Source organism: Dicentrarchus labrax, unplaced genomic scaffold, assembly GCF_905237075.1.
Source record: "Dicentrarchus labrax unplaced genomic scaffold, dlabrax2021, whole genome shotgun sequence".
NCBI classification, from domain to species: domain Eukaryota; kingdom Metazoa; phylum Chordata; class Actinopteri; family Moronidae; genus Dicentrarchus; species Dicentrarchus labrax.
Genome location: NW_026136719.1, coordinates 21,773,800 through 21,797,029, shown reverse-complemented (window position 1 = coordinate 21,797,029; position 23,230 = coordinate 21,773,800). Strand labels below are relative to the sequence as shown.

General features: G+C 39.0%; 3 protein-coding genes across 4 annotated transcripts in view; all 3 read left to right on the top strand.

Annotated features, from left to right (window-relative positions):
* Positions 1-217: 217 nt before the first annotated feature.
* Positions 218-13,907, top strand: LOC127351547 (nuclear receptor-binding protein). The gene is made up of 18 exons (XM_051379197.1): positions 218-360; positions 770-1,164; positions 1,791-1,913; positions 2,831-2,932; positions 3,155-3,244; positions 3,560-3,600; positions 3,736-3,830; positions 4,415-4,498; positions 4,818-4,876; positions 4,958-5,056; positions 5,184-5,316; positions 5,876-5,966; positions 6,360-6,410; positions 6,969-7,104; positions 7,251-7,304; positions 7,503-7,566; positions 10,706-10,761; positions 11,356-13,907. The coding sequence occupies exons 2-18, from the start codon at positions 925-927 to the stop codon at positions 11,413-11,415; spliced, it is 1,578 nt and encodes a 525-aa protein (XP_051235157.1). The 5' UTR covers positions 218-360; positions 770-924; the 3' UTR covers positions 11,416-13,907.
* Positions 13,908-14,043: 136 nt separating this feature from the next.
* Positions 14,044-19,582, top strand: LOC127351552 (keratinocyte-associated protein 3). Its single transcript, XM_051379202.1, has 6 exons — positions 14,044-14,192; positions 15,196-15,380; positions 16,037-16,096; positions 16,214-16,411; positions 16,636-16,770; positions 17,006-19,582. The coding sequence occupies exons 1-6, from the start codon at positions 14,180-14,182 to the stop codon at positions 17,075-17,077; spliced, it is 663 nt and encodes a 220-aa protein (XP_051235162.1). The 5' UTR covers positions 14,044-14,179; the 3' UTR covers positions 17,078-19,582.
* Positions 19,583-20,285: 703 nt separating this feature from the next.
* Positions 20,286-23,230, top strand: part of LOC127351545 (frizzled-3) — a 31,003-nt gene continuing 28,058 nt past the window's right edge. Inside the window, exons 1-2 of one of the 2 annotated variants that reach the window (XM_051379192.1) lie at positions 20,286-20,400; positions 21,505-22,457. In XM_051379192.1, coding sequence (XP_051235152.1) covers positions 22,077-22,457 — 381 coding nt within the window. In that variant the 5' untranslated portion in view covers positions 20,286-20,400; positions 21,505-22,076. Of the gene's footprint in view, positions 20,401-20,715; positions 20,815-21,504; positions 22,458-23,230 lie in introns of those variants that run through there. The other variant, XM_051379193.1, reaches the window with a different exon arrangement.

Genomic DNA, 23,230 nt, shown 5'->3' with positions numbered 1-23,230 from the left:
CATCGACTCCACGGACTAGGCTACTCTGATACAACATGAATTAAATAAAAGAACAACATAATTGTATCTCTTTATTATAGGTTATTGTTTAACGTTTTATTCATTGTAATATTTGTCATTAAAACCTCATGTGTTCTACTTATTTTAAAGGTCTAGTAACTCTACACCACTGCGTTTCCTGCGCGCAAACAAGCGCTCCCCAAGCGCTGCCCCGCCCCTCCCACTTCTGCTAAGAGGGACTTGAAAGCCAGCAACATATTTTATGACGAACTAGCATTTTTGTATAAAAGTGTCTCTTTTCACTGCTTCATCAGTATGTAACCCAAGGGTATTTATTCGGGGATAGTTTTCTGTTTCACGGTAAGATATTTATACATTGCTTCTTCACTTTCCGTGAGCGATTTGTTTATTTACCTTCCATTAGCTTGTTAGCCGGGGAAAAGTTAGCAAAGGAGTGGGAGGCTGAACTTCTCTAAGCTAACGTTGAACATTAGCAAGAGCCTTCAACAGCTAGCCAAGTTAGCTCGTTGGTTTGAGTGAGTTGTTCTTTTAGTGTCCTGTAACAGTAATGTTTGTTTGCCCCCGAGTCCAAGCGACCAGTAAAACATACGACATAATGCTAATTTCGTCTCTTATTAGTTAACTAACCCAGGTGTGAAAGTACGACGATACTTGTAACGTTATTGCCACAAGTAACAGTAGCTACCTGATCTCCCCCCGCCTCTCTAACGTTACATGTGTCATTTGTTTACACTCCTCTCTCCTTCAGCTCTACCGTGTTGAAAGCCAGGCCAGAGACCAACATGGATGTGTGACCAGCTCAAACAGAGAGAGGAGAAAGCAAGAAAGAGGCTTCCTATCACTTGTTGCAGCCCAGCAACTGGAGCTTAGGGAAGGAAAGCTAACAAGCAAACAAGTTGTGTCATGATGTCGGATCCACAGGGGAAAGGAGCTCCAAGTGAAGAGGGAAACATACCAGACGCCACAGCAGGACACATGTCCAGCAGTACTCAACAGGTACCAGTTGGGGCATCTGTGTCTTCCCCTGTGGCCTCCATACAGCCTCCTGCTACCACACCAACAGAGGATGAGGATGAGAGTGAAGATGAGTCAGAGATCCTGGAGGAGAGTCCCTGTGGTCGCTGGCAGAAGCGCAGAGAGGAGGTAATTAATTTCTTACATGCAGTGTGTCTCATGAAGTTGTCATGGCACACATCACTGCATCAGTAAACATTTTAAGTGACTTTTGACTTGTGAGTATGTGTACCAGAGTCATGAAACGCAGTCAGCTGGATTAACGGATCGCAATGTTACTGTGATGTAGATCTTTCCTTACTGTTATCATATCACTTTCTTCTAATTTAGAATAAATGTTCTGAATTTTGTCATATGCTAAATGTAGTTTTTATCAGTATCAAGATACTAAGTCAGTGATATTTTAACAAAAAGGATGATTGGTTCCCACAAATTAGTCTTTAGTGGATGATTACCTAAATTACCCCCCCCCGAGAAAAACAACAACTTTAGTTTATGTGATGTTAAGTATTTTATAAATCAAGCGCCTTGTCATTGTTCATAATGCAGAAGGCATGGTTAGCACATATAGCACATATATACTATAGCTATAAAAAATAACAAACAATAGAAAAGAGATGGAAAGAAACTGTTAAATGTTGAGAACACAAGATTGGAACGACAATCTGTTTATTTTTTGTGAGCTGTTTTTGTGTCTTTATTTCAGAGTCAAAAGTATTATCTCATAAGCTGTTTTCTGTTCACTGCCACTGTAGGTGAATCAGCGTAATGTCCCAGGGATAGATGCTGCATACCTGGCCATGGACACAGAGGAAGGAGTAGAGGTAGTGTGGAATGAAGTCATGATCTCAGAGAGGAAAAACTTCAAGCAGCTGGAGGTGAGGCCCGCTGTCACAGAACAGGAATGAAACAGCTGAAGATAGTCGCTTTGAGTGTTATGCACTGATTGTCACATAGTCTTGACTTGAGATGTAATTGTACAGATAAGTCGACATGGATTGGGACAGCAAACAAAACATGTTTTTCTCTGTCAACTCATCCAAGGGATGGTGAAGATTTCCCCCTCATAGTATAAAAAGGGGAAAAGATCACCTATAAAAGATCTTTATGTACCTCAGCACATATACACAAAACAAATCTATAAAGATCGATTGGGTAAAACTTATTTTACTATATTGCACACAAACTAGTAATGAGAATGAGGCAGAAAAACCAAGTTACTTCAAAGGAAAACATTTCTACCTTTTGTGGAAAATATTTTAAAAATGCTCCTCTCTTGTTACAAAGCAATTAGAGACTGTCCAAGCATAACTTGAGAATTTGTGTACAGTTTACTAGTGTCACATAATTTCTGGCATTGTCTATTATAGGGCTTCAAATAATGATCATTTTCATTTAAATTATTTCATTAATTGATTATTTTCTTGATTAATTGATTCAGTTATATCATATATGAGAAAGGAAAGCAGCAGATCTTCACATTTGAGAAGCTTAAACTACATAGTGTTTGAAATTTCTAATCACAACAATTACTTAATTATCAAAATAGTTGCTGGTTAATGTTCTTCTAATCAACTAATGGTTGCAGCTGTAGTGTAATATCACAAACCTAATGAGATTAAGGTTGCACTCCTTATGAGAGACAGTAATGATTCTTTATAGTTTGTTCAGATGAGTTTTAGACATATTACCCATCAGCTTAGGCACAGAGGTGATACTAAAAGCAAAATGTCTTTATATAAATCAGTGTTATAATGAATTATACTTTAACGTATTTTATTTCCCCTGTTTTTAGGAGAAAGTGAAGGCAGTATTTGATAACCTGATCCATTTGGAACATGCAAATATTGTCAAGTTTCACAAATACTGGGCCGACACAAAGGACAACCGGGCTAGGGTGAGTCTCAGACCTGGCAAAACATAACATCAGTTGCATAAGATGTAATTGGCAGCCTTAAAATTGCAGACATGGGATTATTATTGAATCATTTGTCTGTCTTCATAAGTAGAATCGTAATTTAAAAAAGATGTACATATGAAATACGTATAATGTCTTTATTATTTGTATTTGAATCGTGTCTGCCCACTAGGTTTCCCCTAATTTCTTCCTCTCCCTCAGGTGATTTTCATAACTGAATATATGTCATCAGGAAGCTTGAAGCAGTTTCTAAAGAAGACAAAGAAGAATCACAAAACCATGAATGAAAAGGTAATAACCGACTGTATGTAGATTAACGTTAATAGAATAATGGTATATGTAGATCTTGCTGTACGTGACCTACATATAATATGAAAAGTGAGAGCCCCTTTATCACAGCATGGATAAGTGGGGCTTTCCAAAGCAAGGACCATATCATAAACACATTTATTGGTGTTTGGCTGTTGGCAAAGGAAAGAATAGAAAGGATTTGCAAATATGCTGTGAACCAGTTTTATGCAAAGTTAAATCAGATTATGAAAGTCAAAGTTACTCTATATTGAAAACAAGCGAGTAAGAGCTCTGATAAGATGTATGGTCCTACAGGCTTGGAAGAGATGGTGCACACAGATCCTGTCTGCTCTCAGGTTGGTTTTCCCTTTTCAAACATTATGTTAAATTCAATGTGGTCACTCTAGAAAAAAATGCACTCACAGAAAACAATCCAATCCCTTTCTCATATAGTTTGTGTCTGTGGATGTTTTTTCCTTTCTTTACTGCAGTTATCTCCATTCTTGTGACCCTCCCATCCTCCATGGCAACCTGACCTGTGACACAATCTTCATCCAACACAACGGGCTCATCAAGATCGGATCAGGTATAGCGTTACACCGGTTTCATCTTAGACGGTTAAGTAGTGGAGCAGGAGTGCCGTTGATGGAGTCAAATGATACTGAATTATGGATTAAAGACTGGAAATTTCACATAATTGTACAGTAAATTTCCATGATTACACAGTACCAGTTTTATATGAACAAAAGTAACAATCTCATACGGCGCTTTCACTGAACAATCAACAATTCTCTTGTGACAAAAGTTGTGGTAATATGCCTTTACAGAAATAACCCTGCTCATTGTGAATGACTATAGTGTGTTATGTGGTTTAGAGAAAACCACTGTTGTGTGTACACATACTGCAATGACTCAAGCCACAAAAGCTTCTTTGAACTTTCTTCCTTCATATAAAGAATAGCTTCCAAACTCTCAACATCTTACACTATAGATTACACAATGTAAAGGTAATTTTGATATTTCTTTTTTTCCCCTACCTCTTGTTTCTCCCTGTATCACATACTTTCTTCTATTTCCTCTGTCGGTATATTTCTTCTTCCTGCGTCATACTCACTTCTCTCACTGTTCTCTGTCTCCCTTCCATATTCTCCCCTCCTTTTTCATCTGCAGTTGCCCCAGACACCATCAACAACCATGTGAAGACGTGTCATGAGGAACAGAAGAACATGCACTTCTTTGCCCCTGAATATGGAGGTAGACATACAATGACTCTTATTTCTGATATTTCTGATATTGAGAGTTTCCTGACATCCAGAGTAAACTGGATTATACAGATATATTGGAAAGATGTGAGAAGACACATTAATGTTTACAAAACACAATAGAATTAGGGAATGGTAAAAATTTGTTCACTTCCATAGTTGTATAAATATGTTGTATGAATATGTTTCTCTATTAAGCCATTTTTTTATTTAACGTAATATGGACTTCTTAGTTGTTGAATGCCAAGTAATGGTAAGCTATGATATAAAATCTGTATGTGTGTTTTTAATTATTTTTTTGCATATTGTAGCTGTTGATGATGTCACCACGGCTGTAGACATCTACTCATTTGGCATGTGTGCCTTAGAGGTGAGATGGGACCCATAATACATAAAAGAATGGCCCTCCCCCTCCCCTAAAGCAATGCGTTAACGGTGTTGTCTGTTGCAGATGGCGCTCTTGGAAATCCAGGGGAATGGAGAGTCCTCTTATGTTTCTCAGGAGGCCATCAACAATGCCATACAGTTACTGGAGGACCCACTGCAGAGGGTGAGATAAAGAGAGTGGACTAGGTGTTTGCATGTTTTGTGTGTGCAATAATGTGTCTTTGAAAGTCCCATTTGGGTATACAAGAGGTTTGTCCAGAAGTGTGTGACCCGGGTGTTTGTTTTTGTAGGAGTTAATCCAGAAGTGCCTCGAATGTGATCCCAGTACAAGACCTACAGCCCGAGAGCTGCTGTTTAACCAGGCCCTGTTTGAAGTACCGCTGCTAAAACTGCTGGCTGCACATTGTATTGTCAGCCACCAACGTGAGTCTTTTAAAAAAAATACTAAGACACAGAATAACAGTTTTATTAGTTTTGATTGGCTTTTAACAGACATAAAGTTGTATCAGAATGAAATGGTTAATAAGAAGATGACCAAATAATTGACTTGAGCTTGAGTTAAAACACGTAGGAAGTAGGTTTATAACATATTTGCCACAACAACTTTATAAAGCAACTATATTGTATAATAATCATAATAATGTATTTGAGTCAGTGTTTTTTAGGTTGTGTAGTCCATGCTCCCAAGTGTCCAGAAGAATCAATGTTGATTATTTTTCTGCCACTGTTTTACATCCCTGACTTGATGACTGGTTGTTACATCAGAAATACACCCAAGTTCTCATTATAATACATTATTTTCACACAAAAACACATTTCAGTACTGGGATGTATACATACAAATTGCACTTAAAGTGGGATGTACTTTCTTTTCCTGCCTCTCACACATCATCCAGTGATACCACCAATGAGCAAATCTAACTTTAAGGGATTTATCAGCCAGTACCAACTAATCAATCTTCAATGGTTTGTAATTGTCCAGACATGATTCCTGAGAATGCCCTGGAGGAGATGACCAAGAACATGGACCCCAACCTGGTCATCGCTGAGATGACAGAGGACGTTCAGCTCAGGTAAGGACCAGAAGCTGGTATCCACATTTTAGTTGCAGTCAGCTAGATAAAGCATGAATATTAACAGTAGCATTTAGATACAATAATAATTCAATAATAACAGATACAAAAATAAACAATGTTTGAATTCCAGGGTTGTTTTTGTGTGGTAAAAGCATTAATGTTATTCCTTAATTAATTTTAAAAAGAAGATATTTTCATGAATATAATGGCAGACAAGTAAAAAATGATACCCAGAAATGTCCTACAGTTGTTCTTTTCTTGCATGTGTTAATCCTCAACGATCTTCTGAGTTTGTTCAAAACATTATATCACCTTATTTTAAATTCTGTGGTGTGTTTTTTTGAAATGTAAAATAATATGATTTTATTCCTTTTTTTTTTTGTTCTGTAGGCTTTCACAGTTTCCTGCCTTGGAGCTTGATAAATTCCTGGAGGATGTGAGGTAGGAAGCGAAGTAGTAAACAACAAAGATAAGACTATCTGACCACATGGGGGCACTATTGAACCATCTGACTATTGTGGTGCAGCTTCCATTGTCTTTTATAATATAATATCATCTAAATGTGGTATAATATCATCTAAATGTGGTATAATGCCCTCCTAAATCATATATCCTGGACTTAACAGATTCTGTGGTTAATTAAATGTAGTAAATTAAAAGATTTAGTTTTTCTGGCCACTCTGTTGTGAAGCTAATCATAGCCAAGGAGCTGAATTGGCCACAGGTAGACTGATAGTTATTGTCTAATGTGTCTCTTATGTTTACATTACATTTGTAATTAGCATATGAAATAAAAGGTCATTTTGAATTAAGGTTTAAACTATATGGCAAAAGAAACAGATGCTTAATTACATGAAAACTATGATGCTATAAGTTGCATATGCACATAAAACATCATATGGAAAAATGGAGATTTTGTTTTTAACATTTAATTTTCTCATCTCTTCTTTCATTTCTTACTTGCCCTACTTTCCCTCTCTCCCTCCCTCCCTGGAACAGGAATGGTATTTATCCCATGACGGCGTTCGGGCTGCCCTGTCCTCAGCAGCCTCAACAGGAGACTGTTAAATCTCCCATTGTCGTCCCCTTGGTCAAATCCCCCACCCCTGAACCTGCAGAACTCGAGACACGGCGGGTACGTACAATAAATTATACAGCATGTTACAAAAGGAAAATAAAATCACAATGGTGACATAGAAGATGTATACTAGATGTGTACTTGTTTACTACTAACACTAGTTGAGAACCATTCATATTTAGATTTTCATACTTCTTCTGCAGGTCATTCATATGCAGTGTAACTTTGAACCTGTCGAGGAGGGAGCAAAGTACCATGTAAGTCTCTGTAATAGTATTTATAGTTTTATTATTTACTGTTTAACTTATTCAGAAGGCAACATATCAGTTTCGCTCTTTGTCAGTTTTCGCTTGATCAGCAACATGATATTAATCAACAACCATTTGTTATGTTCCAGTCTAGCAAAAGTAAAAATACTAATTTTGTTTTGACGTTGTCTGTTTCTCTCCTTTTAGCTAACATTACTGCTGAAACTGGAGGATAAACTGAATAGACATCTAAGCTGTGACATGTTACCTCGTAAGACCACCTCTTCTATCTCTTCTAACATTTACCCACTCTGAGCTTAAAGATACAGTCACTAATTTTGCCATAGTGCACCCACATCCAGTTCAACCCAGTCAAGTTTTAATACATCAGAAGTGATCTGGGAGGTTGGATTTGGGAACAGTATTGGGTGCCAAAACAAAATGGGGGGAATATTTTTAAATATGAAGCAGTAACCATTGATCATTTGATGTTGTTGAAGGCATGTCCTGCGTAGGTGAGATTAAGGGAAGATAAGTAGATTAGAGGCCAATCTTCATACATGTGTCATCTAGTTTTGGCCCCATTCAAGGTGTGTGTGTGTGTGTGTGTGTGTGTGTGTAACAGCAGACAGTACTTGTCCTGTGGGATTTGGGAGTGCCATGTGTTTATGCATGCATGTTTGCATGTGTATTTTGTGTTGCACCTTTAGAGTTGGAAGGTTTTTATGAAGTCATTCTGTCCATCTGGACGGTTTAGGGTTAATGGTAAAATTACATTTGACTAGAGGTGATGATAAATGGTAAGGTTATGTATGTATGAAGTACTGTATAGCATAGTCCACTGTACTGTGTAGATTTTACCACACACAGAGTTTTAATACACAGCACCTCTCCTTATGTGTGCACTGAGGCATGTAGGAAAGTGAGAGTGAGATTCCAGAGAGAGCTTGAAACTCAGATGGCGTCACAATATACAGTATGCAGGACTATTTTAGGCAGGGAGACCGACTGTCGCTTATGTGTCATGAAAACCTTGCACAGCTCTATTTTGGACAAATTTATTTAGATTGTATTCTGACTTTCAAAACCCCAATAGTGATGAAATATGTTTAAAGCACTCATGAAAACAATGATTCTCCTTTCAGAATTTACTAACTTGAATTTATTTATTTGAAATTGAGGCTTTTCATCTCAGTGCTGTGCAGCAAATGAGAACACAACTGCAATGGTCAGAATAATGTAGGCAGTATGATCCAATCTGCACAAGCACAGGTATGGTAGGCATGTATAATGTTACGGGCATGTGGGGAATGCCTGGCCTGTGAAAGGCTACAGCTGACAGCTGTCACCTCCTGTGTCAACATCTGACCATCTCTTTCTAGGCTTTCATCTCCCTGTCTCTCATTGACATGCACACACAAACTCTCTCACACACACAGACACTCTCTCACATATACTCACACATATTCACTTAACTTTATCTCTTCTGCTTTTTCTCTCTCCCACCGTTTCTCACATCATATGTCTTCTCTTGCACACTCGCACCCTAATACTACTTATACACATACTGTAACTTCACATCCATGCATACCTACCTACATACACACCAGTTTGTCTCATAGACACACCCTGTCCTATTTGTAAACAGTCCCTCCTGCTGATATCAGGGGATAGTTTCCTTATCAACACGCCAAAGTCCAAAGTTACAATGTGTAGGGTCACTAGCTAACTGAGCCACTTAAATTTCACCTCCTTGACAACTTGACAACCTTGACAACTATGGCTCTCCTACACCCTACTTCAATGGATTCACGATTGAAGCTTATCTTTTCCTCAAAATTAAATAGTAACTAATTTTGTTAGATTATTTCATTTGAAATCACAAGACAGAGACAAGCAAGGAAGCTTCTTTCTTCTCCAATTTCAATAGCTGTGGGCCGCTGGTGTTTTTCTGTTCTTGATGTAAAAGTTGACCCATCTCCTCTACTTGTTTGTCTTGTCCCGGCCACATTCCTGACACTGTTGTAAATTGACAGCCAGGTTATTAAAAAGCAATAGACCATGACAACTCCTCTACTCACTAGTCACAAAGAATGTCAGTTTGGGGCAGTAGTAAGAACCACTTGTATTAAATATTCTCCCTTTATTTAAAAAAAAAGCAGGTCAGGTACTGAAAGGAGGTTTATGCAGATGCATGTTAAAGTTTTCAGGAGAAAGTAGGCACCAAAATGTATGCAACATTTTATGCATTTCTGTGTATTTCCTCAATGGTTTAGTCAAGTAAAATCCAGCATTCCCTAAATTTCCATATTTTGTGCAACCTTGAAAATATTTTGTTTAGATTTCTGTTGATTCCCTTTGTAGTTCACTTGTAGTTTAGTTTTGTGGTGTACTGACTTTCCCTTAACCTGCCTTTTATTTTCACCAAAGATAGTGAGTTCTTTAACCTCTTTCATGTAATGTAAAAAGACAGGAATAGCACAGTCAGAGCAGGAGTTGTTTTATATAACAAAAAGTTGTGCAGCTGCATTTTAACATGGATTATTGACACTGCTGTTGGTGGAGAAACCTTAATGTTTCCCTTTTCAGAGATAGATTTCTTCTTTTATAATACAGCATACGTTGACTGTGGAGTCCTGAAAGTAGACTTACCTTAAAAGAAAATTCTGGGGGCGCCCGGATAGCTCAGTGTGTAGAGCTGGCAACCCATGTACTGAGGCTGAGTCCTTGCTGCAGTGGCCCAGGGTTCGAATCCGACCTGCGGCCCTTTGCTGTGTGTCATCCCCTCTCTCTGCCCCCCTTTCCTGTCTATCTTCAGCTGTCACTATAATAAAGGCAATACATTTTTTTTTTTAAAAAGCCCCCCCAAAAAAATGAAAATTCTGGGCATAATACAATTGAGGAAAGGAGAAGGGGCTTACGGCTGTCCATTAAATTGTTAAGCCTTTAACAGCAAGGCTAAAGAGGAACATTTAAAAGCTAACATGTTTTAACAGACCATGCCCTAATGAACACCATGCTGGTTGAAACATGTTGGCTTTTTCATTTTCCTGCCAGATGAATCCCATTCTGTCCTTTTTAGCTGTACTGGATATCACTAAGTGAACCCTTCGCTAGATGTCCACAGGAGAAAAAAAGATAAAAAGTGGCACTACCAAAGAACAAAATTGGTTCAGAGATGCAAAGAGCAACAGCAGTAGCTGCAGTTTGGTGTTTTTTATTGTGTTTAAGGTGGGATAGGGATTTAAAAGCAGCATCTGGACTATATTTTCTAAATAAATGTGTTTACCCTAAGCATGACCCTCTTCCTCCACAGGTGATAGTGAGTGAGTGACTGATAGAGTTGACATGAAGGTAATGTTCCATGTCTATAAATGATGATATGCTAACTGTGCTGATGTGTGTTTCAGATGAGAATTTTCAAGAGTTGGCTGAAGAGTTGGTGGAGCTGAACTTAATCAGTGAGGTGGGTGTTTTGTGTGTTAAAGAGAGAGTGTGTGTGTGTGTGTGTGTGTGTGTGTGTGTGTGTGTGTGTGTGTGTGTGTGTGTGTGTGTGTGTGTGTGTGTGTGTGTGTGTGTGTGTGTGTGTGTGTGTGTGTGTGTGTCCGCGCGCGCTAGTGCAAAGCTGCAGGCCAATGTGTGTGGGTGATACTGTAGGTTGAGCATGCTATTTCTGTACCAAACCATGTAAAAATTCGGTTGATTTTAAAATGTGCTGTGACCCCTGACTCTTCTACATACCCTCCAGCACATAGACACCTCCCCTTCTTAAGAGCCTTATGTACATTTACTGCTACATATGTACTCCTGTGCCCACTCACTTATCCACATCAACGATGTATAGTCACTTCAAATTTCTGTGGGCGAGAGTATATGTAGCCATATGTCTTTATGACTTAATCCTGTTTCAGCTGATTACGGTCTTATGTTGTACTGACTTACATCTGTTTGTCTATGTGTGTCTTAGCTACTGGAGATAAGGTGCATTATTACAGTCAATATATTGCTTTATCTTTTGTAATGTCCTAGATTATTGAAAATGTTTGTTTTCTCTTCACAGGTGGACCAAAACAAAATAGCCTCTCTACTAGAAGAAGCATTCAGCCAAGCTCTTCACTAGCGACAGTTTACTCGACCATGTTACTGTCTCCTCATAAGTACACTCTCTTAACCCACTTACATGTCTTTTTTGGTTACTCAACACAGTGATTGTATTCAGTGTTTTTTTATGTCTTTTCTATTTAGCCTTAGGTGGTAATGTGACCAAAAGGGTGGGTATTTCTTTTGCATTAGGGATTAAAACTTCCTAAAAGCACACAATCTTTACCATAAAGCCAATTTTAGAGTCCAGGTGACTCCAAAGAAGCCACCTGGAGTGATTTCATATTTTTATTTAGTAAGTCAAAACATACATACACACACATACATATATATATATATATATATATATATATATATATATATATATATATACATATAAATATGTGTGTGTGTGTGTGTGTGTGTGTGTGTGTGTGTGTAATTCTTTTGAATGAGTTGGCTACTAAGTTGGCTGTTAAGTTTAATTAAAAGGTAGACCTCATTAATGCTGCGACACTTGATAACAACAGTACTGACTAGATTACTTGCAGCTTTATGTTGAAACCCAATTTTTCATAAGCACACAGTTTTATTTAGTGTGAGGTGTTTACACTATGAATTGCCTGGCCTGTTTCTGTCAGGATGAGTCTAAAACATAATCAAGACTGATTCAGGCCCTCACTGGAGTCACACCACATGCTAACTCATCTCTCGCTACTGTTATACTTTTAAATTTTGATGGTCGGATCTACACCTCTTGACCACCAGCATAACTTTAGCTACCCTAGAGATGAAAGGATACATTTCTACCAAAAGAAGATATTTCTAAATAAGCCAAGCCATTCTTTCTGGATCCTCATTTCACATGGTTCCCCCTCTCATTTGGCTCCCATTTGTACAACACAATCCCTGCTCTTTGTGATGTTTGGACCAACCTGTCACTTATCAGGTTAAATATATGTAATAGTTTGAAAACTGGACGGCATAGAGGCAACTTTCTCAGTTGACTTTATTATACACCAATACCCATGAGTAATAACTTTGTGCACCACTGCGCATCACATTTTGGCCGGGCATCATGCCAATTCTCTCTGGAAAAATGGATACCTGGTTACTTCGAGGTACTGTGAACAGAAGTGTTACTGAATTTCCGTTAGCGTGTTTATTTTATTTTGCTCAACTCTTTGCCTTAGTCTGAGCCTACGCACATGCCTTAAGGTCCTCTTTTCTCAGTTTGTTTTTATTATTTTATTCATTGTTTTACCATTTGCTGCTTGTTGGGTTCACACATGCTACTCTGCCTTTAAAATCCATTCATGTGAGACTTGTGTACTGAACTCGGCTGCCATATGCTGTAGGAAGAGGACATTTTCCTGATACATCCGTGTGAGAGCGTCATATGTGTTATTTATGTCACATATACTGTATATCGTGTTTGACTTTACCTTTTGTTTACTGTGATTTCACACACAGACCACATTGTTGAGAGTCTGAGCCAATACACAACTTTTCTTGTTTCTATCGCTGTTGTTTTCATTTGATTACTATTTAATAAAACTGGGACCTAGTGGTTTGACATTATCCTTCACAGAGTACAGAGGCACGAGACTAAATTTGACATCATACAAGTCTTGTTAAGACATGTATTGAGATCAGGGAGTTGCCTGTGGCCTCTTTGGGACATTTTGGCTCAGAACTCTTTGTGGACCTTTGGTACTACTGTGTCTGAAATCTCATACAGTATCAATACAAGGAAATTCTCAGATAACAAAAAACAGTTAAGATCATAACTATACAATACAATACCTTACCTTTTTCTGGCATTTTATTAAGAATATAATTGATGTGTCTTATATTCATGGTGCCAGTTAAATTGAACTACTGTATGAGCTTCAGACAGAGCTTTCCTCTGATGCTGGTTGTTGAGTTATATTATTAAACTGCTCACCTCACTAGTGAGATCATATTTAATCCCATGATCTCCACTCGTATATCTCTGAAGTATTTTTTAAAAAAGGTATTCAGGCTACTTTTGTGCTCCAGTCAGCATTTTGCTATACATCACGTGTGTAGTCCTTCTTAATGCATTGTTTACTTTATTTTCCTCTTTTTGTATGTCTATTTGTGACCTGCTAAGATTGTATATTCCAAAGATGTGTTTTTAAAGTCAGCCAGGAGAATGTAAGTGCACCACTTGTTATATAGAAAAGTGGTAAAAAACCAACCAATGTGATCACCAGAGCAGCTTTATTATCTCTCTCTCTCTCTCTCTCTCTCTCTCTCTCTCTCTCTCTCTCTCTCTCTCTCTCTCTCTCTGTATTCTCTTTTCCACCCAAATTATTGGTGGTGTTGAAACTGGTTATTAAATAATCATACAGGGTGGGCAGCTTTAGCCTGTCACTCAAGGATGTGAGCTCTTGGTTACATTTGGATATCCTTTTGTATGACAGTCAGTAAATGTGTGTGTCTTTTCTGAGACGTGTATCCTGACAAAAGGTATGACTGTTCTTTCAAATAAATGTGTGAAATGAATCTCTGTTGTTAAGACTTTCTGATTTGTTTTGCTTTTATGTGTTAGACCGTTTCTCAGTGTTATAATATAATAGAACAAAGGTGCTTGTAATGAATCAGGGTTGACTGTTGCGCCCCTCAGCGTCCAGCAAACCGCAGGTAATTCACAGGTGAGTCTCCTAACGTCATACAGGAAGTGGACAAAGGGACGTTGGAGTTTCTGCTGCTGGACAGGTGCAGGAAAAGTACGGACATTAATTGATTCAAAGGGAAACGTGAGACACAGCGGAGAGATGTGTACTTTTGGTGAGTGATTCAGATAAGATGCTATTATTATCGTTAATGTAATGTTACAGGCGTTGTGTGTCCGCTGCTAGTTTTCCCTCCGCGGGTGTATCTGACCACAGGCCTGCAGGTAGGGTGATAGCTTTCATTTTGAAAACGTTGCATATATGACATGTATTAGCGCGTGTATAATATTAATTACTCTGCTTAATGCTTGGAGGAAACGAGCTGTCAACACTGAAAGAGTCTGACGAGATAAGAGCTCAATAATGTATACGTTTTTAATGTATCGTTGTGCCCAAGCTGCCTCCACCCATCTCCGTGACTCTCAGTGCAGCCTTTGTATGCAAATGCTTTTGTCCCTTATATATAGCCTACTGACAAAAGTCGGTCCCTATAATGAGTTTAAAAATGTTTTCAGGAAGAACTCACTGTTGATAATTGTGTTAATCATGGAAGACTCAAAAATAGTTTTAGACCAAATCTGCATTTGTTGCAGGTTTATGGTTTGTAACGTTACACTCAAACATATAATTTTCTTCTTGTTCCTACAGATGTGTGGGTTTTACTGTGCAGAATGATGTATGTGCAGAGTCTGACACTAGAAGGATGTTTTAACTTTCATCTACTGAAAGTTTCTCTGTGCTCAATGGAAATCTGAATTATGAGTGGCGTCACTAATAGTTTGGAAGTCAACCCTTGTCCAATATTTAACTAAAACAAGTGTGAGGTAGAACTTTGAAGCCATCAGTGCACATACACTGACTTAATTGACTCAACAGCAGTAGATGTGTGTCCAGCAGGTAAACATTGGAAATAAACAAAATTTTAATATTCATATATTCTGGATTTATTTTTATGAGGTACTCACACAATGTTGTGTTGCTTTTTGTTCTGTGTGTGAAGTTACTTTAATGTATAGAAACCCACTAACCAACCTGTTTAAAGTTTTCATTCAGGCAATGTTACAAATGCTCTTTTGATATAAGTTCTGTTAAGTATTTCTTGTTTTTCTGTCATCCAGATAAAGACAAAGGGCCAAGGAGGCTAATGAAAAAGGGATTAACTCTCATCCTGGTCGGCCATATTAACTTCATCTTTGGAGCGATTGTCCATGGCAATGTCCTTCGCCACATTTCCAAACCCAATCAGCATATCTCCACTGAATACACTGTAGCCAACATCATCTCTGTCACCTCTGGCCTGCTGGTGAGTCAGTAGTTTAGACATTCCTCCTTTGTTCCCAGATCTGCAGTGTGCACCAAGAGCTTTAAGGCGTGTTGAACTTTAAAAAGAAAAGCAATCTTGTGGTTTATTTATCACAACATTTTACCATCAATGCCAATGTTGAATTCAACCATCAAAAGTGATTTGTGTCGTTAGCTCGGTATAGTGTTGTGTATTTTTCTCAGCGATCAAGATTGAACTTGCTTATGATAAGGGAGCTGGTTTTTCTAGTTCATTCACTAGTTGCTCTAGGGCAGGCTTCATTACATTGAGGTATCTGATTAATTGGCAGCTGTGGATGATGAGATGGTGTTGATGTCATTTTTCTTTGAAATGTACTCCAAACCAGGTACTCTATACAGGGTATTACAGGGTTTACAGGTAATACGGAGAGAACAAAAAGACAAAAATGTATCTTACTAGCACTGCTTTCCATTGGTGATCACGCACTTACTGTCATTCGTGAAAGGATAATTTCTTCCTTTGTGTCTGAAGTCTTCCCCTGGCACCTGAATTAAAAAATGCTGCCTCACATCCTTGGGGCCAGGATTACTTCTTGTGGCACATAATTTAATAAACCCTACTCGATGCCTAAGCAATGCTAAACTAAAACAATCATCTTGTCATGAATCTTACAGAGCATTGCTTCTGGGATTATTGCCATTGTGGTGTCGAGGAACCTGCATGTGATAAAACTGGTAAGAATTTAATTTATTTCATTTTAACTACTGATATAATCACATCAGTCATTCATTCTGTGTCTATTTAATAGTTACCTCCTCTTCTGTCTTTGTATGATGTGTCTGTATCTCCAGCAAATAGGACTTCTAATTGCATCGTTCCTGAATGCCCTGCTCTCAACAGCATGTTGTATTGGGCTCCTTTTGGCCATTAGTATCACAGTTGCTCACAATGGGCAGCCTTTGATGCTGGGATGCAATGACACAAAGGTGCCCATCAACGCTAGGTCACCTGTCAGTGCCAGGTGCCCGTTTGATACAACACGAATATATGTGAGTCTAAACTCTCCTCTTACAGTTCCTTCACTTTGTCCACCTCACTCACGTTTCCCTCCATTTCTCCCCAATTTGCTCTTTGTCTGACAATTCAAGCTGTAACTCTTGAGACATGAAATTCAGTAAAAGCATCACAGGAGAAATGTTCAACCTCATAGTGTTTGTTAATTACTGTATTTCACACTTTTTCTTCCTTGTTTCCATCACTTCCTGTCTCTCAGGACACCACCCTGTCGCTGTGGATCCCTTGTGCTGTGTTGGCAGGGTTTGAGGCTGGGCTGTCTGTCTGGTGCTTCATCGTTGGATTGGCTCTCAGAGGGGTTGCACCATGTGGGAACAGCTACATCAAAGAGCAGGTGTGTGTGTGTCTTTGTGTGTGGGTAGGGGTGGGTTTGCTTCAGGGGGGTGTAACTGTGCTGTCTCTGCCTGACTCAGACGTGCATTCACACACACTTGGTCTAACTCAAACACGCTTAGAACTTATTCACACTTATTTACTCCCACTTGGTCTGTCGTACTCTGTCTCTCAACGTAAATAAAAAATAAAAACTTAATTTAACAAAGACCCTGACCACTGATTCTCTCTTTCAGTTGGAAGAAGAAGCTCAGTGTTCTCCCCACAGCCGACGCCTGATTGGACAGGGCTTGAACCCTGACGCCTAACTGAGCAAAAAAGCAGGAAGGACACCACTCCATGTTGACAAGCACAGCTAAATCCCAAAAGGCATTGCTGCACCTGTATTGAGACTTGTAAAATTGTAAATTTTGCCCTACAGTAAGCTGGGTGAGTGTCACTATGTAACAAGAGTGAAATAAGTTTTCATGCTTTGTGGTTTTATATAACCACATACCCTGATTCACAGATGAGTTGCCAAATGGCTCTTTTTGCTTTCATTTATAAACCAAATTGTTTTATCTTGTATCTGAGGCTGTGAGCAGAATACAGTTAGGTTCAATTAATTGCATCTGCACTTGCTGAAACTAATGGTAAATTCATTTACAGTGACACATCAAACAAACCTCTGAAATGTACATAGGATCAAAGTGCAGATGCTTTTGTGCAGATATTTGGATTCAGTGTGCATCAATGTGGAAGCTACAATGAGACTGTAGTTTTATCAGTATCCATCCATGACTGTTTGGGTTCAATAGTACCAGATATGTCTTTGTTGGAGTTGTATGAAGGGAGACATTTTTATATTTAGCAATATTATGTTTGATTATTTTATGAATTAAGGTACATTTTAGCTTGCATGAATTCTCATTTCAGCAAAACATTGTTGTTTTGTTCTCAGTATTTTTTTATATTATTTTTTATCCTGATTCAAACCACTCTGTTGCAGTTGAGATGCATCCAACAAACCCTACTTTTCAGTGTTTGCCTACATACTAGTTTATTGCCCACAAATAATCATATTTAATGCTAGCTGCATATGCACATTGGTAAGTTGTAATGTGGAGTCATATATTGTAAATTGTGAGATGTGTTTGCTATAAAATACTAAATTCTCTCTAATTCTATGTAGATACAGTATTTGGCTTCAGATTAAATTAGACCTACTAAATTGCACTTCTTAAAAATAGCTTGTATTGTTAGATAATTATAAGGACAACTGCAGTTAGTGACATGATTATTTGAGTTTCCACTGTGGCTTAATGGTAGACCATTGGCATGTTGAACACACCATAGAAACAGTAACTGTACTACATTTCATATGTTTGGGGTTTTTTTTACATTTTGGTCATTTTTATTTTTACATTTTTGTTGACCGTATCACTATTTGTCAGCCTTGTGCTAGACTTTATTAAATTTTGTTGTTTTTTTTATCATAAAACTTTTCTTTATATACATCTTTGCTCCTTTTGCCTTTAGTAAGATGGAAAAAGGCACATTTCAATCTGACTCTGTGTGGACCCAGGGTTACACTAGCTCTCATTTAAAGTTCAGATTGCTAAAATGCAGTGTCGTGAATATTAAAAGGATGTTTGTAGAAAGATGCTCTGAACCCCCTGAACTGAAAATAATCTGTACTGCAGCATAGCTGTAGCTGAGTGCATTTGTGTATGTACAGTTTACTGTGGTTGAATGTCAAGTGGGGTCATATTAAGAGGTTAAACCAGTATGTATGTAGGCCAGCTGTCTCCCAGCTGACACAGACCCCGCCACAATTTAACAACAGAGAAGATCAGATCAGCCATGAAACAGTTAATCTAGTGCTGTGCTCAATTGTGTGGAAGGAAATCCTAATCCTGAGGCTGTAAGGGATAAATATTGACACAGTGTTGACTGATACAATCACACCAAGTCTGCTCAGCCGTTTCAGTCAGCAAGACATTGATCACATGGTAGACTCTTGAAATTTGTTTTGGACATCACAAGATGATTATGAGGCAAGAGGTAGATGTGTGATAAGATATTACAGACTTATTGTGGTATCGGACAAATTTACTTAAGTCGTACATCAGGCTATTGTAATGATGATTTGGCATTAGTAATGGGTCTCCCATATATAGGAGGTTTATGGAGAATGCAGTCCATTTATACATTTTATCACAACACAACTTATTTTTAATTCACTAATCAACCTGCTAAAATAACATTTGCAAATCACTTATTTGTTGGTATTTGTTATTACTTAGATAAGCAGGGATAAACAAGCTTGTGTTATTTTCTTGAAATTGACTGAATTGAAAAATGACATTTAATTCAAACCTTGACTGACTCCCTCTTTTTGTTCTCTGCCATTAAACATAATGAATCCAGAGCAAAATAAAACGTGGCAATTAGTGTATATCCTCAATACATTAAAAGGTGCCACAAACTGTTGTTGGAGATAAAAAAAAAAAAACATAATTTTAATTGATTTGAATTTATGACTGGCATACTTAAAGTGCACTTATCAAGCTACAAGTAAAATCAAGAACTTTTAGTGGTATCCAAACAAGGGAAATTTAAACTCTTGAAAAAACTGCAGCAGGACAACCCAATAAAACATAACCAGTGTCCTCAACCATCTTTTCCCCTGATTTATTCAGCCTAGCAGTAAACTCTCTAACAGGTGTCAAAAGTGTGCATTTTGTAACATTGATTGCCTGATTGGAAAATGTGTATGTTCTGTACTTTTTATTATGTGCTGGCAGTTTTAATAAAGATTTTTGACAATGTTACTTATAGATATTGTCCTGCTTTTACATTTGGACACTGCTATCCCTCCTTGTACCTAGCCCCTGAGGGAGTGAGCTACTGTCTCTGCCTTTATTTCTGTGGTAGATTTTTAAAAATGTAGCTTTTCACAGTTTGTGTCGGGTGTAATATGAGGTCCCAGGTTGGGTTTAACCCCAAAATAGCCTTCATGTGACCTTGAGATTGATGCTGAATCCCCGGTGGCTCTGGAGCCTTTGAGTTCTCGAGACTCTTGTGCGAAACACAAAAATGTACTCTGTACTGTCTGTTTGGCTTCCTTTATCCCTTAAAATGTAAAAGTACACCCATAAAATCTGATTATCAAATTAAGGTGGGTATGATAATTAACATTCACAAATAATCTCCATATAAGCTCCTTTAAGTAGGGAGAAAAAAAAACTAAAGGCTCCACATCCATCCAAGACACATGCACAGTTTCCCTAATATCCTTTGTGTTGTCCACTTGTTAAGACAGTCAATGCAAATTAAAAGCACCTCTGAGCCATCTATCAAAAAGAAAAGCACAGGTTGCATGTTTTCAAAGGGCTCTGACAAGCAAATACCCATCACACCTGTCTCTCATTATTGATTCACATTCATACAATAAGCCCACGACAGCACGCAACGCCCAGTGGGGCCAATTTTGTCCCGTCTCTGCGCGGTCCCGATGAATCCGCGGCCACGCTGTGCTGGCTGCACGCTGCAGGCAACCAGCTGCAAACAGTGGATCAACGGAGTACTGCAGTGAGCGGAGCCGGAGGAGCCGAGGAGCGCCAGAGCCGCTCGGTATTCCTCACTCAAGGTAAAGCATTTATATTCGTAGGCGTCAGACACGAGCTGTGCAATTCGTTTAAATTAATTCCTGTCGGCAAGCCAAAACGGAGTATTAAATGCTTTTAAAGGCACCGTGCACAAACAGCGCGCTGTCGGGGGCTGAAGACACTGCGGTGACACACACACGCACAGCTCCCAAGATTAATAACGCTCTCTCGGTTTGATCCCGGCGTGTCACCGTGTGTTTGATTGCAGATGCCTCACCGAAGACTACCTTTTATTTAATGTGTGCTTTCCAGAACTAACCAGGTTCTCCTTTTTTTCAAAAAAAAAAAAAAAAAAGAGAGAGAGAGAGAGAGAGAGAGAGAGAGAGAGAGAGAGAGAGGTAACGTTAAGGGGTGTGAGCTGTAACAGTACCTGGCGGACGGTTAACAGTACAGAGGTAACGTAACAATTTAACGTTATCAGTTCAGTGTTAAGTGTTTCAGTGCTAGCTAACGTTAGCTACCAGTGGTTTCACACGCAAGTTAGCTCGTGTCGACTGAGCGCAGTTTGGTGGTGCAGGTGTAAAACAAACCCCGATAAATGGACAGCCTCATTCGCTCTTTTAATTTCACTAGCATACTACTCTAGCTCATTTCTAAAGTTTACTGTGTAGTCGACCATAAAGACACCGAGTCGCAGAGTGTGAAACCTCGCAGGGGAGCGCTACTGTTGCCCGGCCAACCTCACACAAACACGAGAGGAGGTGAGGGGGGGTCCGGGTCCGCAGGTGTAACGTTCACATTAAACCTGCACGAGCTGCGGGTTGTGGTTTGCTTTGAATGTGTTTTCAGTAGTCTGCCACATCAACTGTGTGTGACCCCTCTGACACAACGCGCATACACACATTTATTGCTCAAAGCCCGTCTAAAAGGTTGCTAACACAGTGTGTCATGTTTTCCTGAAATGCCCATCTATCACCTGATGTGGTGGTTTAGATTTCATCAGATATTTTAATCCAGACATGTGTAGGGACAAGGGTGTGGCTGATCAGAGATAATACCAGATACAGTACAAGTTCAGTCTGAGCAAGCCCCACTCTGCTTGTTTGACCATTAAGCCTTTTTTCTTTGTGTGTTTAAACCTGCAGGACCCGCTTGATGGATCTACTCCAAGGTGGCAATTGAATATGAAAGAAAGATTTTGTGTCTTGCAGAGCAGTCATTCGGAGGATAATGACAACCCGTGGGCTTGACTTCAGATGCGTTTGAAACATCACTAGAAATCGAGTGAGAGGAGACAAAAACAAATAGAGTGGAAGAAAGAGAGCAACCCAGTGAAGACCTCCGGCAGACGGCTGATTGTGGAGCTATTATCTCAGGGACGTGTTTTCTGTTTGAGGATGGAACAAGGGGAATTTGTCCTTGACTGGGGGATTACCAGGAGGTGGAGGAAAAACATATAATTTTTTTTTTCTGGAAAATAAACAGTGTAGATCAGTGCTTTTAAAAGCACACTGCAAGACACCACTACAATGGCTGGTGAATTCAAAGACTGACACAAAGAGGAGCTCCATTCATGGCCTACAGATGAACTGGGACCCCACCACATGTGCAGTTCAGGGTACAGATACAGTGTGTGTCCACCTTCTGGATTTCTTGCTTTTACCTCCACCGCTGACACTAAACATGAACTAAATTGCTTCTAAGTAACAATTCCTACATGCCTTCTGGGTTATCTAGTGGTTGTCTTGGTGATGGGAACGTCATCAGTCTGAGCCACTGTGGAGAGATGTCTAACACTAAAATGCAAGCACCTGTTGGAAGAGGATGTATGAAAGACTTTTTTTCAAAAACCACAACAGTCTACTGCAGACAAAGCGTTCCTGTCTGTTTTTCTTTCCTCTTTATCCCCATCTTCCTACTCCTCTTCTCCCTGGTTACACCTGCTCTGTCCATTCACATGGAGTCCATAGAGAGCCACAGCGAGTTTAGCTGTGAGCCCATCAGACTGAGAATGTGCCAGGATCTGCCTTACAACACCACCTTCATGCCCAATCTACTGAATCACTACGACCAGCAAACAGCTGCACTAGCCATGGAGGTAGGTTGTTTGTTTGTGTGTGTGTGTGTGTGTGTGTAACTGCACATGGGGGAATTGGAAAGCTGCTTCCGTGAATCATATACTTACAGCAAATGCACAGGTCTTCGTCTCAGTGACAAGGTGCAGAAACTGTAAGCAACTACAAAGCTACAGACTTTCACATTGTACTGTTTGTCCACTTATGATAAGAGGACTTAACATATGCTAAAGAGACTAGGATGGCTAAGATATGATTATACCTGTAAAGAACAAATCCTTAACAAAAGTGACAACAAATATTGCTGCTACAGTCAAAAGTTGTTTTTGTTAGTATAGCCTTAGGCAAATTGGTGATTTTATGTCATGAATCGAGGCTGTTTTGTAATTTGAGCTATGTGTTAATGATTATAGTGAGTTAAGATTTTTTACATCTCCTGCAAACAGCACTATACAAGATAAACCAGAAAATCACCTATATCCTTTATCCCACACAGAGATCGTTTGCACAGAAACAATGGAGAGGCCTTGTTTTACACTGAGAGAGAAACGGGTTGCTTTTTTAAAATAACACCCCAGTGCATAATCTGTAGGCTATAGAAGAACAAATTGGATACATGGAGCCACACTTGGGAGTGAAGTGGCTTTCACACAGGCATGGAATATCAAAGAGTTAACAGGAGCGGTGAAACAGTTGAGAAAAGGTGATAGTCGATCTACCCTACTCGTGTTACAGCTCCATCTTCTCACTACACGTTACTGTTCTATGTAGACATAGATGAATGTGTATGGACTCA